Source organism: Lepisosteus oculatus, chromosome 19 (assembly GCF_040954835.1).
Source record: "Lepisosteus oculatus isolate fLepOcu1 chromosome 19, fLepOcu1.hap2, whole genome shotgun sequence".
Classification (NCBI taxonomy): Eukaryota; Metazoa; Chordata; class Actinopteri; order Semionotiformes; family Lepisosteidae; genus Lepisosteus; species Lepisosteus oculatus.
Genome location: NC_090714.1, coordinates 9,755,473 through 9,769,915, shown reverse-complemented (window position 1 = coordinate 9,769,915; position 14,443 = coordinate 9,755,473). Strand labels below are relative to the sequence as shown.

General features: G+C 34.9%; 1 protein-coding gene across 3 annotated transcripts in view; it reads right to left on the bottom strand.

The window, feature by feature from the left end:
* The window catches only part of sdk1a (sidekick cell adhesion molecule 1a), a 464,366-nt gene that overhangs the window by 112,925 nt on the left and 336,998 nt on the right, over window positions 1-14,443 (bottom strand). For all 3 annotated transcript variants that reach the window (XM_015360500.2, XM_006637238.3, XM_015360501.2), the window contains 5 exons: window positions 14,056-14,167; window positions 13,075-13,265; window positions 10,475-10,558; window positions 5,019-5,213; window positions 2,491-2,607 (listed from right to left, as the gene is read on the bottom strand). In XM_015360500.2, the coding sequence (XP_015215986.2) occupies window positions 2,491-2,607; window positions 5,019-5,213; window positions 10,475-10,558; window positions 13,075-13,265; window positions 14,056-14,167 (699 nt within the window). The remainder of the gene's footprint in view (window positions 1-2,490; window positions 2,608-5,018; window positions 5,214-10,474; window positions 10,559-13,074; window positions 13,266-14,055; window positions 14,168-14,443) is intronic.

Below are 14,443 nucleotides of genomic sequence, written 5' to 3'. Positions count from 1 at the left end.
GATGGTTAATGAATACAGCAAATATTGCGAGACAATAATTACTTTTCTAACAGAAGATAATAATTTCAGTAACCCTGCAGTGGCAGCAAAGATATATATATATAATGGCTAGTTGCAGTGGCATAGAAAATAGCTCTGCATTTCACGTATCAGTAGGTTGTAATAATGAAGATAATGGTACCTGAAGAGAAAAACCTTTACTTCCTTAGTTATGTTTTGGTCGTATCTACATCCTGATAACATGTAACTAGGCAACATTACACTAAAAGCGTAAACACTGTTTAGGCAGTGATCTAAATGAGGTAGACAGTTATAAGCAGCGGTTAATTCCAAACTAAAAACCAAAAAAAAAAAAACATATACACCTAAAAGAAGGCTCTCTAGCCAAAATGCTGCTTTTGTCTCTTTCTTTTGACTTTTGTCCAGTAGCTTTCCCTTGCAATATGTAGCTAATATGCATTAATTATTGAATTAAACACAGTATTAAAGGGCCATCCACTATTGTTTAGGCACAAAATCAGGTTCCTATTAAAATATACAAAATAATAATTAAAATATAAGCTGTTTTTGTATGCCAGTTACAATTATAGTAAACACTCTGTCTTATTAGGTTAAATAAATCATTCTTAATATGTCAAAATAAATTGAAAAAGATTCCCTTAAGACATATACAAAATAACCATGAAAATAATTTATTTCTGCATTTCTCAATGGAACTGATGGTAGATTATAGATGGTAGATGGTAGATGGTAGATTATCATAGCTTTGATCCTTAAAATGTCTGCTTGGGAAGGAACATACTGTAGGTAAGTTCTGCATTTGTCCATCTACTTGATACATAAACTCTTCTGCAGTGCTGTTGATAAAACGGTTGCCTTGTTGCCTATGTTTCAGTCCCTTAAGATAAGATAGAAATGATGCATGCATTTTAGACCCTCAGTTTGACAAAAAAATAATTTGGTGATTTTCAACAATTCACCTCCTCAGGATGCCAAAGGCTGCACTTTTAAAGTGATGGGTTTAAAGTGATGTTGTGAGTTTTTGTCAATGTCAGCATTCCATGAAAGATAACTGCACAATGACACAAATGAATCTGAATCAACAGGGCCATAATATTTGCATTTAGAGCTTGATTCTGGAGTTTAATCTTGTATTAGTTTAATTCTCATCTTTTCGTAAAAAAATATTTACCCTAGTACAAATGTTGACCATTGACTGCAGATCATTTCTATAAATAATAATACTGCAGTATCATCAACATGCTGGGGCATGTTTAGTTTAGAAGAGGAGTCGCTAAAGATTAAATTACCGTCCACTAGTGAGTTAGGTACCCTACAACAGTGAATTTATTTGCAATCCAATGGAACATGGGACATGTTGTGAAATATAATATAGCTCTGGTGATGACACACCTTTTTATTAATCCTGTTCAGACTTCAAAGGGCTCTATACTGAATCCTTGCTGAAGATTGCTCCATACATATCATGATGAAACAAGCATAGCATGTGGAAGATATTTTAGGACATCCATGGAGCAGCTGTATCTTTTAAAATTCATGATTCATGATTCATAGACTCAAATGTCTTTTAAACAATCCATGCAATGTAGTGGGGTACGTTTTGCTCCCAGTATTTTTCCTGCAATTAATGGGTTAAAAAATAATAACAGACATGCCTCCTCAACCACACTAGGATTCTGAGACAGTTTAGTTTATTTTGTAGTGATCTTGCCTGTGATGGAGAGCAAAGGGATAACACTGCAATTTCCACAGCTGGAGTTGTCACCTTTCCTGAAAAATGTAACAATCACCCTTGATATTTAGAATTACCTTTTCATTTTCGATATGTATGATGAGGCATGGAGGTATAGTGTTAGTTCCTGTCCACCATGCTGAAAAAAACCTGAAAAAATTCCTTCACCCCCTGCTGCTTTGTTGCTTTTCATTTATATGAGAGGTTTTATCACCTCATTAGGTGTTGGCAGAGTTCCTAGTGTGTCTCTAATTAGGTTTTGTGGGATGGAATCAAATATACTATTGTTGACAGTGGATTCTTGATTGGCCTCCGTGCCAGATCATGACTGGAGGCTCATCACTCACTAATGTGCTCTCGCTACTATTATTTGATCACCAAAGAACTTTGAAAATGTACTGGGGATGGAAGACTTCTGTTAGAAATATCTTTTATTTTGTAGAAACAGTTTCACACCAGTTTCCACACATATCTTGACAGAAAGCAACCTTGATCCAATGTTAAGGAGACCAAGACAATTAGAGGTCTCATTCTAATGCAGCCTTTATCTTTCAAACAGTATTACATATTCCAGGTGGTACATTTCCATCCAGCTATTCTGTCACTAAAGACAAGGCTTAATAACCTAACCTTTGGTTGTGATCTCAAACTGACATCTTGCTAATTGTATCAATTTGAAGGGCCCACACAGTAAAAGATCACTGATAATAAGTAATAAAAATTTTTTTAAGACTTACTTTTTTTCCAAGTGATGGCAGGTTTTGGTGCTCCATTAACCTCACAAGCAAAGATGGCCAGAGTCCCATCAGTAACTGTGATATCCATAGGGGCCCGAGTGAAGACTGGTGCCATACCTGCAAAATTCAATTAGACGTTTTAACTTGAAGTCCCACTATCCAATATGAAGGCATTTGAAAACAGCAATGAGCTGACAATCTGCCACCAAGCAATAGGTAATGAACAAAAATGAATTTCTCCTGCTGTCAAGACACTGCCATACCTTTCAGTGTCTGCCCAGTTCTGCACGGCCTGCCTGCTATGACAGGAATTTGTCTCACAAAACCCATCATAAATACTACCTTATGTATTTTTTTGTCTGTGTCCAAAAACATTTTGATTTTTCAACTGATTTTTATTAATATGATATAGCATCAGTGTAAACAAGACAGACAGGTAAAATAAAGGAACTCTGTTTATAGAGCTTGAGGTTTATGCTGTGTTTCTGTCAGGAACCTGATGGCTGGGGACAACACTGTTTATATTTGATTTGATATAAAAAGTTATAAATTTCACTGTTGAAACCTTGTCATGATAAGAACATCATAAGGCTCTCAATTGAAAAAAACAACAACAAAACTGTATTACTATTCTATTTCCACCTGCAGCTCCAACACAGGTCTATATAGTTAGCAATCCTAACTTTAAAATACAGATCAGAAAGTATTATTGTTCAAACTGTAGTAGTTACTGATGGAATTCTTAAAAAAATGATGCAAACTGAATATTATAAAGGCAACTATAGGTGTTCAATTAATTTACAATTGTTTGGCAGACAATTTAATCCAAAGCAATTTACAATTGTGCTAATACTATGTATACTGGAGGGCATTTTAGTGGAGTAATTCGAGTGAAATACCTTTCTCAGCGGTAAAACACAGTGTCACCACCTGGATCTTTTCTGTTAATATAATCAAGAGCTAAAATATAATCTTTGCTAATTTCACTTAAATTACAAAATGCTGTTTGTTGAGTAGGATATCTTAATCTGAGAAATGCATCAGAATCACTAACATTTTAACTGAGATCCACAACTGCAATTTAATCAATTCAGTGTCACTCACACTTCAACAATCATGAACAACTTTCAATTCAGAAAACATTTCAGACAAGTTTAACTGCTCAACTAGTTGGCCTTTCATTAAGGAAAATAACACTTTTGTTGAAATACTTTTGATTTAAAATGAAAGTGCTGGTCAATCGATACAATTAAGTTAAAGATCAAAGAATGGCACACAATTGCACAATTAATGCGAATAAAGCTGAAAACTAATTCTCCGCTTGTAGACATTAAAAAGTTTATACTGTCTATGTTAGATTTATTATAAACTGTGCACATAAGCTATTTAGAAACAAGAAGTGTAGATATGCTTTTTACACTGGATAGGAAGCTAATTAAAGGGAGAGGATTTATGCCTTAGCTTCCTAAATGTTTATTTCTCATTGAAATCAATCTAAGCTCTAAAACGATGACCTGGGGGAATGATTGACATCCCTTTATTTCTTTTCTATATTATTATTACTACAGTCAACAAAGTCAAAATGTACAATCAACTCATCTCCAGAGAACACAATTCAAAGCAAACCAAACACAGTTTCTAAAAGATCCTTTGTGTATTTAAATAATCACCATCATCAAAGGTTTGTTTTGTTTTTGTAGGTGAATTAAGAAGCATACAGCTCCCTGAATAACATCTTTACATGAAAGAGCAAAGATAGTTACTATCAAAAGAGATCAAACTAAGTTTCTTTTACAATAGATGTACAAGAAAATACAGGGGTAAGCACAAAGTGTTTGCTGGAGTTTTATAAGACACTTTTCTTGTTTCATGTACCCAGCAAATCTACTTTTCCTACTCCTAACGAGAAAGCCCTCGAGTTGCACACATAATCAAAGCCGTCACCAAACCCAGAAATCTTCACCAATTACACCAAGAAAAAGAAAAAGCTGCAGAGAAGCTTCAAGCTACTCTATAATCTGAATTGTTAACTACACTAAAGAAGTAATGTATACACTAATTATGCAGAAATGAAAAATAAGCTGTTCTGTATAACAATGTGGAAGCTTGTCAGTATGTTTTATATTGCAAATACAGTGTAATTTAGCTAGCAATTTAGAGATTAACATGTTTTTAATATCACCCATTTTGAAAAAGAAGAACACTGACCTAACTTACAAAGGAATAGGATTTATAATTTAAACATTTAATTTTATGCCGAGCATGAGCTCTTGTGTGGGGAATCGGCTGTGAACTACTAGTATACTGAAGACCCTCATAAAGAGCTACAGAACACTGCAGGTGTTCTTAGTTCTCCGTTTGTAGACATTATAAAGTTTATACAGTCTATGTTAGATTTATTATAAACTGTGCACATAAGCTGTTGAGAAACATGAGGTGACTCATTGCATTGTGTACTTCAAACGGGAAGGACAAAACCGGACGTTATATTTTAAATGAATTCCAAGTTCCTAGATCTTTAAACTTACTTGTAACATCAAGGTAGGCATGTGTTTGGATTTCTCCAGCTGAGTTCCTGGCAAAGCACTGGAAGATTCCAGAATCATCTGGTTGAACCCTTCTGACTTGAAGGCCCATATTAGATACCACCTTGTATCGAGGGTTATTCAGTTTATTGAGAGGCACAGAGTCTTTGTACCACTCCAGTCTGGGCATTGGAACACCTGTGAAAGGATAAAGGGGAGTCCCACAGTTTAATCAATTGAAGTACTGAGTTTCTCATTAAAAAAAAACAACAATTTACTGGCTTTTAAAGTAAAACAAAAAACTAAAAATGCATTAAAAATCTTTTTTTTTTCTGAGGGGCTGATACTGTTTTAACCTTTTGTGATGTTCTTCTCGGTGCAATATTTTTTATTTACTAATAAGCTAGTGTTAGGACATTGAGTCACAAATACATTATTTAGAAATTACAACAACCTCGTACGGCCTATTAATGCTTCATATTACTACTTGAAAAACACAAGTTAAATGACAGCCTTGTAACAAATGTTTCCCTGTATTTCTTTTCACAGCTTTTAAGACATAATTGATAGTAACAGAACATTACTGCAACATCTAATTTCAAGATCTTTTTCTTCACAAATTCCATTTCTCATTTTACAACTACATTCATCCTGAAATTTAACTCTCTGGACCCTTTAAAAAACTGCAGTCCCCATGACAACTTTCTTAATCTTAAATCTTGCCATATTATGTCTCTTATATTGTATTGATTTTAAATGGTAGAATAGCTCTTTGACATCCGTTTCCTTTTTCTAAATGTATACCTTTTAATAAATTGAATTGGTATGTTAAGCAAAGAAAAGAATCTCCAGGGTGCATGATTGTCAGGGTATGATAGAGTTTTACAACCTTATATAAAAGAATGTGTTCACCTGAAGAATCTTTACCCCTTGAAATGTCTGTTAAATGTCCTTTTTCAAAAGACACAAATAATGGCAGGAAATTTGATTCTTCTATACAAACTCAAAGCATAACATCCATATTTAGAACACTAGTGGCATTTTGAAAGCAAAAACACATTTAAACACAAAAACCCCTAAGCTGATGAAGCACTAACCATTGACAATTGTCTTCTCACTGTAGATGAATATAACTTTAAAATGCGTGTTCAATCAACCAGCAACAAACAACCGTCATTTCCATCTTACTCATAATAATAAAAATAAATGTTGCAAAAACAAAGTTGTTTAAATGTGTTTAATTTATTTCTCACATTTGAATAGTACTTTTTATTTTTATAGCATAGGAAGGGACCCTCTTCATCTATCACTGAAGTACAGCACCAGGCAAAGAAGTGAAAAACTGCTTCACCAATTGAATTGAGGGAGGCCAGACCGTATAAGCGCAGAATTTAATTTAGCCATCGAGACATCATGGTTAACACCCCTTCTCTTATGAACAGTGCCATGGGATCCTTAATGACTAAGAAGTCAGGACCTCCATTTAATGTCTTATCTTAAGGGCAGAACCTCCCACAGCATAAAGCCTCTGGTCACTGCTATGTGCCACTGTTTAAGAAATTGTGGTCCAGAGGGAAGACTGCTACCTATGGGTTCACCAACACCAGCAGCAAACTGGTTATCGCTAGAGGTCTCCCATCCCAGCACTGACCAGGCCCAGCTTTACATGTGACTGAGATCTAAGAAAATCAGACAACAAGGTGGTAAAAGAGTCAGATTCTACCAGTACTGTACCATTAGACAAAAAAATACACATAACATCCTATAAAGTTTTGAAAAGGCAAGGTGAGAGAACTAAGGGGAAGAATTCCAATTCAATCCGTTATCACAGCAGTGAAGTTTCAAAATAGAAATCAGCTCCTAAAGTTTGTATCATGGTTCCAATAGGAAATCAGCTAAGAAATTCTACAATCCTACCTAACTGACAGAATGTCCTTACCTTATTTAATCAACAAAGCAAAATACTGACAAATGCATATGAGGAGATTCACTACGTTTTTGTGTAGCATACTTCTTTGCTGGCTATGGGTGAATGTATTTATTTATTAGTGGTAATTTCACATTTTTTACATTAATTTTTTACATTAATCATTGACATTTGTCAAATTTTAAAAACTTTATTATATATATACATTATATCAGCCAGCAGCCATATCATGCAGCTCACAACTAGCCCCACACTGAAGCTCAGCAGGTGTAACCCTGATTAGAACCTGGTTGGGAGACCTCCTGGGAAAAACTAAGGTTGCTGTTGGAAGAGGTGTTAGTTGGGCCAGCAGGGGGTGCTTACCCTGCAGTCCATGTGGGTCCTAATGTCCCTGTATAGTGATGGGGACACTATACTGTAAACAGGCGCCATCCTTCGGATGAGACGTAAAACTGAGGTCTCATCCTCTGAGGTCATTAAAAATCCCAGGGTATCTCTCGAAAAAGAAGGTGTGTAACCCTGGTGTCCTGACCAAATTTCCCATTCGCCCTTACCAATCATGTCCTCCTAATAATCCCCATCTATGAATTGGCTTCCTTACTCTGCTCTCCTCCCCACTAATAGCTGATGTGTGGAGAGCGTTCTGGCGCACTATGGCTGCCATCGCATCACCCAGGTGGATGCTGCACATTTGTGGTGGTGGAGGGGAGTCCCCATTACATGTAAAGCGCTTTCAGTGGAGTGTCCAGAAAAGCACTATATAAGTGTAAGCAATTATTATTATGATTATTATAAAGCCTCTTTAAAGGTGGCTTCTCAAAGAGCTTTACAGAATGACAACAACAATAAATAAAAAGAATACACAAGATAAATCACAATTACAATATACAGAGGAGACCGTGGATGGTGGTACTAAGTATAGTAGGAGCAGAGATGTAAAGAATGGAACCAGTTAAGTACAGGCTCTTCAAAGAAGAAGGTTTTGAGTCTGGATTTGAAGGAGTTTAGAGAAGTGACTGAGAGAGTTCCAGAGCTCTGGGGCATAACAGGAGAAGGCCCTGTCACCCATAGAACAAAAACGGGCTTGGGGAACAGTTAGGAGACCAGAATTTTAAGAGTGAAGGTTGTGAGGTGGGGAGTAGGTTTTTCAGATTTTATTTTAATGAAGCATCATTTTTTGAGAACATTGAAACTTTTTCATCTAGAATATTTAAGCTTTGTTAATACAGTACAGAGAAAAATACTAATGACATTGCTTTCAGCTCAAAAATGACAGGTAAGAAAAAAAACAGAATATAAACACCACCTAGAGCCTATAATAGATAAATTATTTCTAATTAATTAAATTAGATAAATTCAATTACATAGTCTTTATGGTCATACTAATGTGTCCTTTGAATAAAATTAGCGAATCCATTAAAAACTCTAATTATTACAAAAAAACATTTCTTTTTCCATTTTCAACCCAAATATAATGTAAAAATGTATTTCAAAACACCATAATTTGATTCATATTTGGTGTAACATAATGCTGTAATAATTAAGCTGGTTTGTTACAGCTATAATATATTATTTCATATTTTTAAACGTGTGGGTATGTACAGTACAGAGGGAGATTGGTCTTCCTGTGTACTGTATGGACTGTACAGTACATTGGCCCTCAAACAAAGCCCTGAGGAACCTCACTTCACTGTACGCTTTAAAAGGATTGATTATTATTGAAATTGACAGTTTATTATTCAGTGATTATTATTATGTTTCAAGTCTTATTAATTAAATTTCATTTAAATAGGACAAAAAAGTGATAATCTAAGAGACTCTAAAGACAGTGTTTCTATTAAACTGAAATTCACCTCTATCTAGTTGAGAATTTATTCTTTTCAAGAAAGCTTTGATATGACTCTGAGCTGCAGTTAATGTCTATCTTTTAAATGTGCAGTTCTGCTATTAAGTTAGCAATGCTAAAGCATTCATAAGAAGGGCAATACTGGTCAGTGAGCTTTCAGATATGATGTACAATATTCTTTTCTTGAGATAGAATGGATATCTAATGGAACTTATAATTACAGACTTAAAATAAAGTCTGTGCTTTATGTATGCAATAGGTTTTCTTATCAAAGACTATTAACACAGTCTATTGACATTTTTGTCTTGACATTTTGGAGAAAGATTTGTCATTCATTTTTATGAATGTAGAACATAATCTCAGGAACCTGTGGAGAGACACTCCTGCACTATTGTATGAATCTCCCTATCTTGGAGAACAGTAAAAGGTTTTCATGCTATCTAGAAGTAATGTGACAGAAATTCAGCACAGAGACCTGACATGTATCACAAGAAGAGAACAGCAATTTTATTTAAATGTGTTCACATTATGTATACAAGAACTACATAACAAATATCAAGGGATGCTAAATAGAAAGCTTTTGAGATTCTAAGCCTTTGAAATTTAATTAACTAGTTTCAATGTTCGATTAAAAATTAAACAAATACAGTATATTGTTCTTAAAATGTGAATATACAAAGCTGATGTATAATATACAGTGCCTATTGAAAGTCTACACCCCCTTTCAAAATGTTCATCTTTTTTGCTTTATAGCCTGGAAATATAAAATGCATTAAATTAATTTTTGTATAAATCCACAGACTGTTTTCTACTCCACAGCTTCTAAGTGGAAAAAAAAATTAGACGTGTTTAGGATATTAATAAAAAATAAAACTGAAATAGCTGGGTTGGATAAATGTCTCTCCCCCCCCCTTTTGTAACAGCAGTCCTAAATTAGCTCAGGTGTAACCAATCACCTTCAAACTCACACCAAGTTAATTGGCCTCCACCTGTGTTAAACTCTAGTGATTCACATGATTTCAGGATAAATTCAACAGTCCCTATAGTTTTTCTCTGCTGGGTAGTGCATTTCAAAGCTAAGAGCACCAAGGAGTATTCAAAAGAACAGCTTTGGGACAAAGCTGTGGAAATGTTCAGACCAGGGAATGGGTATAAAAAAATAACACCTGTGGGCACAGTCAAGATGACTATTAAGAAGTGGCAGGAGTGTGGCATCACCAACACCCTGCCTAAATCCTTGTATTCCACCAAACTTTATAACTCTGACACACTGTTACTCTGTCACTCTTCATATAAAATCATCTGTCACCCTTCATATAAAATCATCACATGGTAAAGTATTTTTTTTTAAATAAACTGAAAACTTGAACTGAACATACAACATAAGCAATGTTTATATTTTTTTCATTTATAATATACAGTAAACAATATAACGTATAATAATTACATTATACTTTGTAACTCTTTTCACCCTTATAGTTATCTTGAGTGCAGGCACATCTGTTGAAGGCATCCCACACAATACACAATATCCAACAACAATTTCAGCATTTTGTAGTCTTCAAGGAGGAGGTCTTTCCCTTCTTTTTTTACACAATACAGCCACACTCAAAAATCTAACGCCTTCTGACAACATGTCATAGGAGCAAAGTATTAAGCAAGATTAAAGGTTAGGAAACCACTTACCCTGAGCTTGACACTGAATGTTGATAGTTTTCTCCACTTCTCCCATAATTTTTCTCTCAGGTTCTGCAGTGAAGTAGGGTGACTCTGTCAAAAGCAAACAGAAAGTGAAGAAAATACAGCTTTTTAATCAGGTTAAGTATCACAAGCCGTCTGTGATGTGGAACTCGATTTGGCTGGTTTGCATTAAGTTAGACCATCGCATTCAGTTTGTAAATCTTCTGAACCACTGAAAATAAATGACAAAGAGTTAGCCCTACAACCCACTGGCCCTTGAATAACATGCTGTAAACATGTAAGACTTTCTAAAACCTTAAAACAGCAGAGAACTAATTTGTAAAATGTTCTCCCAAAGCAGGACTCTTCAAACTTTACCTTGGTATGCTTTAGGTTTCTTATTTATTATTGAAGGTAGAGTTAGTGTAATGTAAGCAATAGACTATCCTAAGTTTTTTTTAATTCTTTCTCTTTATATTAAATAGTAGCCTTGTTTTAATCTAGTTGACACTGTGTATTTGTTTTTGTAAATGGATTGTTTCCAATACATTTAATAAAGAATACAGTTGCAAAACTAAATATTTTTAAAGTGAAAGCAGTCTATTTCCCCATTTTGTATGAAAAGTTATGGATTAGAAGTGGTATGTACTGTATAAACATATTTACTATAAATACATAATATAGATTTACATTCAGACAACTTATACGAATTGCTGAAAAATCATCTTAATATTGTGTATGTCACTTCAAGCTAAGAAAGTGCAATATAATTGTTTTTTTCACATTGTGATACACAGTATAATGGGCATCAAAAAGAGGCTAGCATTTCTAACAGATTCAAATGTAAAAAGTTATTAAGAGGAAAAAAATAAACATCCAGATGTTCAATGGGGCCTGAAGTCTACGATAAGACATGCATGCTACAAATGTCACATTCTCATCTCCTAGAGAAACTGTTGTTACATGAGTAGTATGTGGACTCTTGAGCATATCAATTAGTACACCACACTCGCTGATATCCAATACAAAATGTTGACCATTACAAAAGTGGACATCACACAAATGGCAACATATTTCAGACTCCAACACACACAGGCATCAATGCATCATTTGCCTGATAAACGGGAACACTGTTTCCTTTTCTGTTTTTCTTTCCTGAATTTCTCCATCTTGATATTCAACAGGTGAAATTATCCCACCACCGGTGCCCACTCAACTCTTTTACTGATGAGGCTATTTAGTGCTCTTGCAATAGTCAAAGTCACTTGATTGTATCGCCATCAGTCATGAATGATTAATAAAAATCTCAAAAACATTTAATCATTACTCAAAATCTGTTAACTTTATTTTTCTAATAACATTTCTGCATAAAAAGAGTGATAAGTTTCTCTGATGCTAATATACATAAGTGACTTTTCTTCTCCTATCACACTGGGCACAACTATGAGCTTAGTCTATAAATGAATGCTGGCTTTATAATGACTATAGAGTACATGACATAAATATTCAACATGCTGTTTAGTTCTGTACATTAATCTGCCAGAACTATATAAAGGACAACTGTTATTCTATCATGGGCGTGTCAAGATAATAAAGCCCAACAGACAGGACTGTTACCTGGCTGTTATCTCACTGCTGGTTCTCTTGTACAGATTATCTCATTTAAGTCCTCATGAGACATGATGTCCTTGAGAAGCCCAGTCAAAAGACTTGAAAACTGTCTACATCCTTTATATTTCTACAAAATAAGATATTACTATAAGAGAATTAATACATTTCAAAGGCATTGTATACACAGCTCAATGACACTGTAAGTTGGATTTGATTTTAGAATTTAGGAAGAAATAAAGTCTATTGTTCCAAACTTAATACACAATCCTATAAATAGATAGGTTCACTGATAAGAGTAAAGAAGGTCGAATACAGGACCTTGGAAAATAAATTACTTTCTACAAGCAGAACAATCCTGTAGAAACAAATAAAATGCAGGCAATTGTTGTTTGCATACACAAAGCTACATTTATTTAACTAAAACTGTGCCATGTTGAAAAAAGAATAGCTGACATGCCTAAAGCCTTAAACTTTAGGTTCCTTTTAAACTCATCTGAATCCAAAATACAAGACAACAAATGCCTGAGGTCTGAAAAAAATTTAAAAGACAAGAACAAAAACCAGAAGGGCTGGCGATTAAAACTAGTCCGATTCATTCTATGTTTAATGTCATAAAGGAAAATAACACCTTTGCAAAACACTTCTCACAAAATGACAATTTTATTGGTATAATTTTTTCAGTGTTAGGCAATGCTATTTAAATCATTGGGCACTCTGTACATGAAGAAATGGAAACCATTAAACACATTTTTCCATGCTCTTTTTAACCATACCCTACCCAGCTTCAGGAAAAAACAAAGCTCCCCCTTTGGTGTACTCCATGGCCATGCAAAAAAGGTCACTACAAATGATTTCATTATCAACCAAATGACAAAGAGGTACACGTTACTGTGAAGGTCAAGGTTATGCAAAGGCCAAACAAATATATTTGAAAGAAAAAAGAAGGAAAAAAAAACATGTATAATGGCAAATCCAGACTGTAACTACAGGTTTACCTATGATGGAGAGAAACGCCTTTGACTCCACTGTCTTCACACTGCTGTCTAAAAGAGTGGCCTCACACACGTACAGGCCCACGTCTGCTGACGTAGGATTGATGATGGTCAGTCTTCTCCCAAAGGTGCCAGTACCTCCAGTTAATGTCATGCCATTGCGCTTCCAAGAAATGCTCAGCTTTTCTACAGGTCTGTGGGGAAATATGGAATAGGAGACAGTGAGATTTCAGAGACTGCAGAGCAAACCACCAAATGCAGGTCCATGAATCTGCATTTTAAATAAAGCTTTGCAAAATTGATACACAGTTTCCATGTAGCTGACCTGGTTTTTGGACGTTGAAACAATATTAATTAATATCAAAAAGGATTTCAATAGGTTACACAAGATAGGTTCACATTAGATTTTTGTTTTTCAAGCAATCTTATGCATTAGATCAGGCTGTCTTTTGCTAAGCAATTTCTCCTATAAATGGATGGAAAGAGACTGTAATGAGACCTTGCAAAAAATGACGCTGCGTCTCTCCTTTAAAATTCAATCCAGTTTAACTATTTGCCGAAATTGGTGCAGTTACTAGATCCGGTATGTTTTCCTTTTCATCAAGAAAAAATGAGAAGGGAATCTTCAAAAAGGCTGAAAACACGTCACTTATGTATAAGATTATCAGATTTTATTAAACACTCTTATGGATAAAAAAATGAGACATGAATTTTCTTGAACTATAACTTCTGTATTGCTGCCTTTGTTTTTTTAAAGTAATCCCTACTTCACTCTTTTGTAATTTTCATTTAACTCACAGTGGTTGCTCCCTTTCAGTCCCAACAGTTTTTACATTACAAAGCCTTACCATGCTCCTTAATATGCAACAGTTTTGCTCAGAAAATTTCTCAGTTGGAAGACATGATTAAACACAGTAAATTGCTTTGATGTTCAATACTAATAGGAGTGTCTGTGTTTAAGAGGGAGACCCCAGAGGGGCTGACCTTGCATTTGCCACACACTCCAGCGTCGCTTCGCTGATCCCCGCCACCACGGTGGTGTTTCGAGGTGGAATTACAATAACAGGAGCCACAGGGTCAGCTGGAGCGTCTGAGTCTGTCCAAGGAAGGATAAAAACAGCCTAATGAACCAATAGCATATACAGTAAAAGCTTTGCCATTCTGCATCCATGGGGAATAAGGAGTGCTGAAGAGCCAAATACGTTGGTTAGTCAAGAGTAAAGATGCTTTCACATTATCAATAATACTAACATTCTGCACAACCTTATATAAGCCAAAATCTAAGCAAGATGGAATGCAGTTATTGGTATGTCTGCACTTACAACTGTTATTATCATTATTATTATAGTACTGCAATAATACAAAATTACAC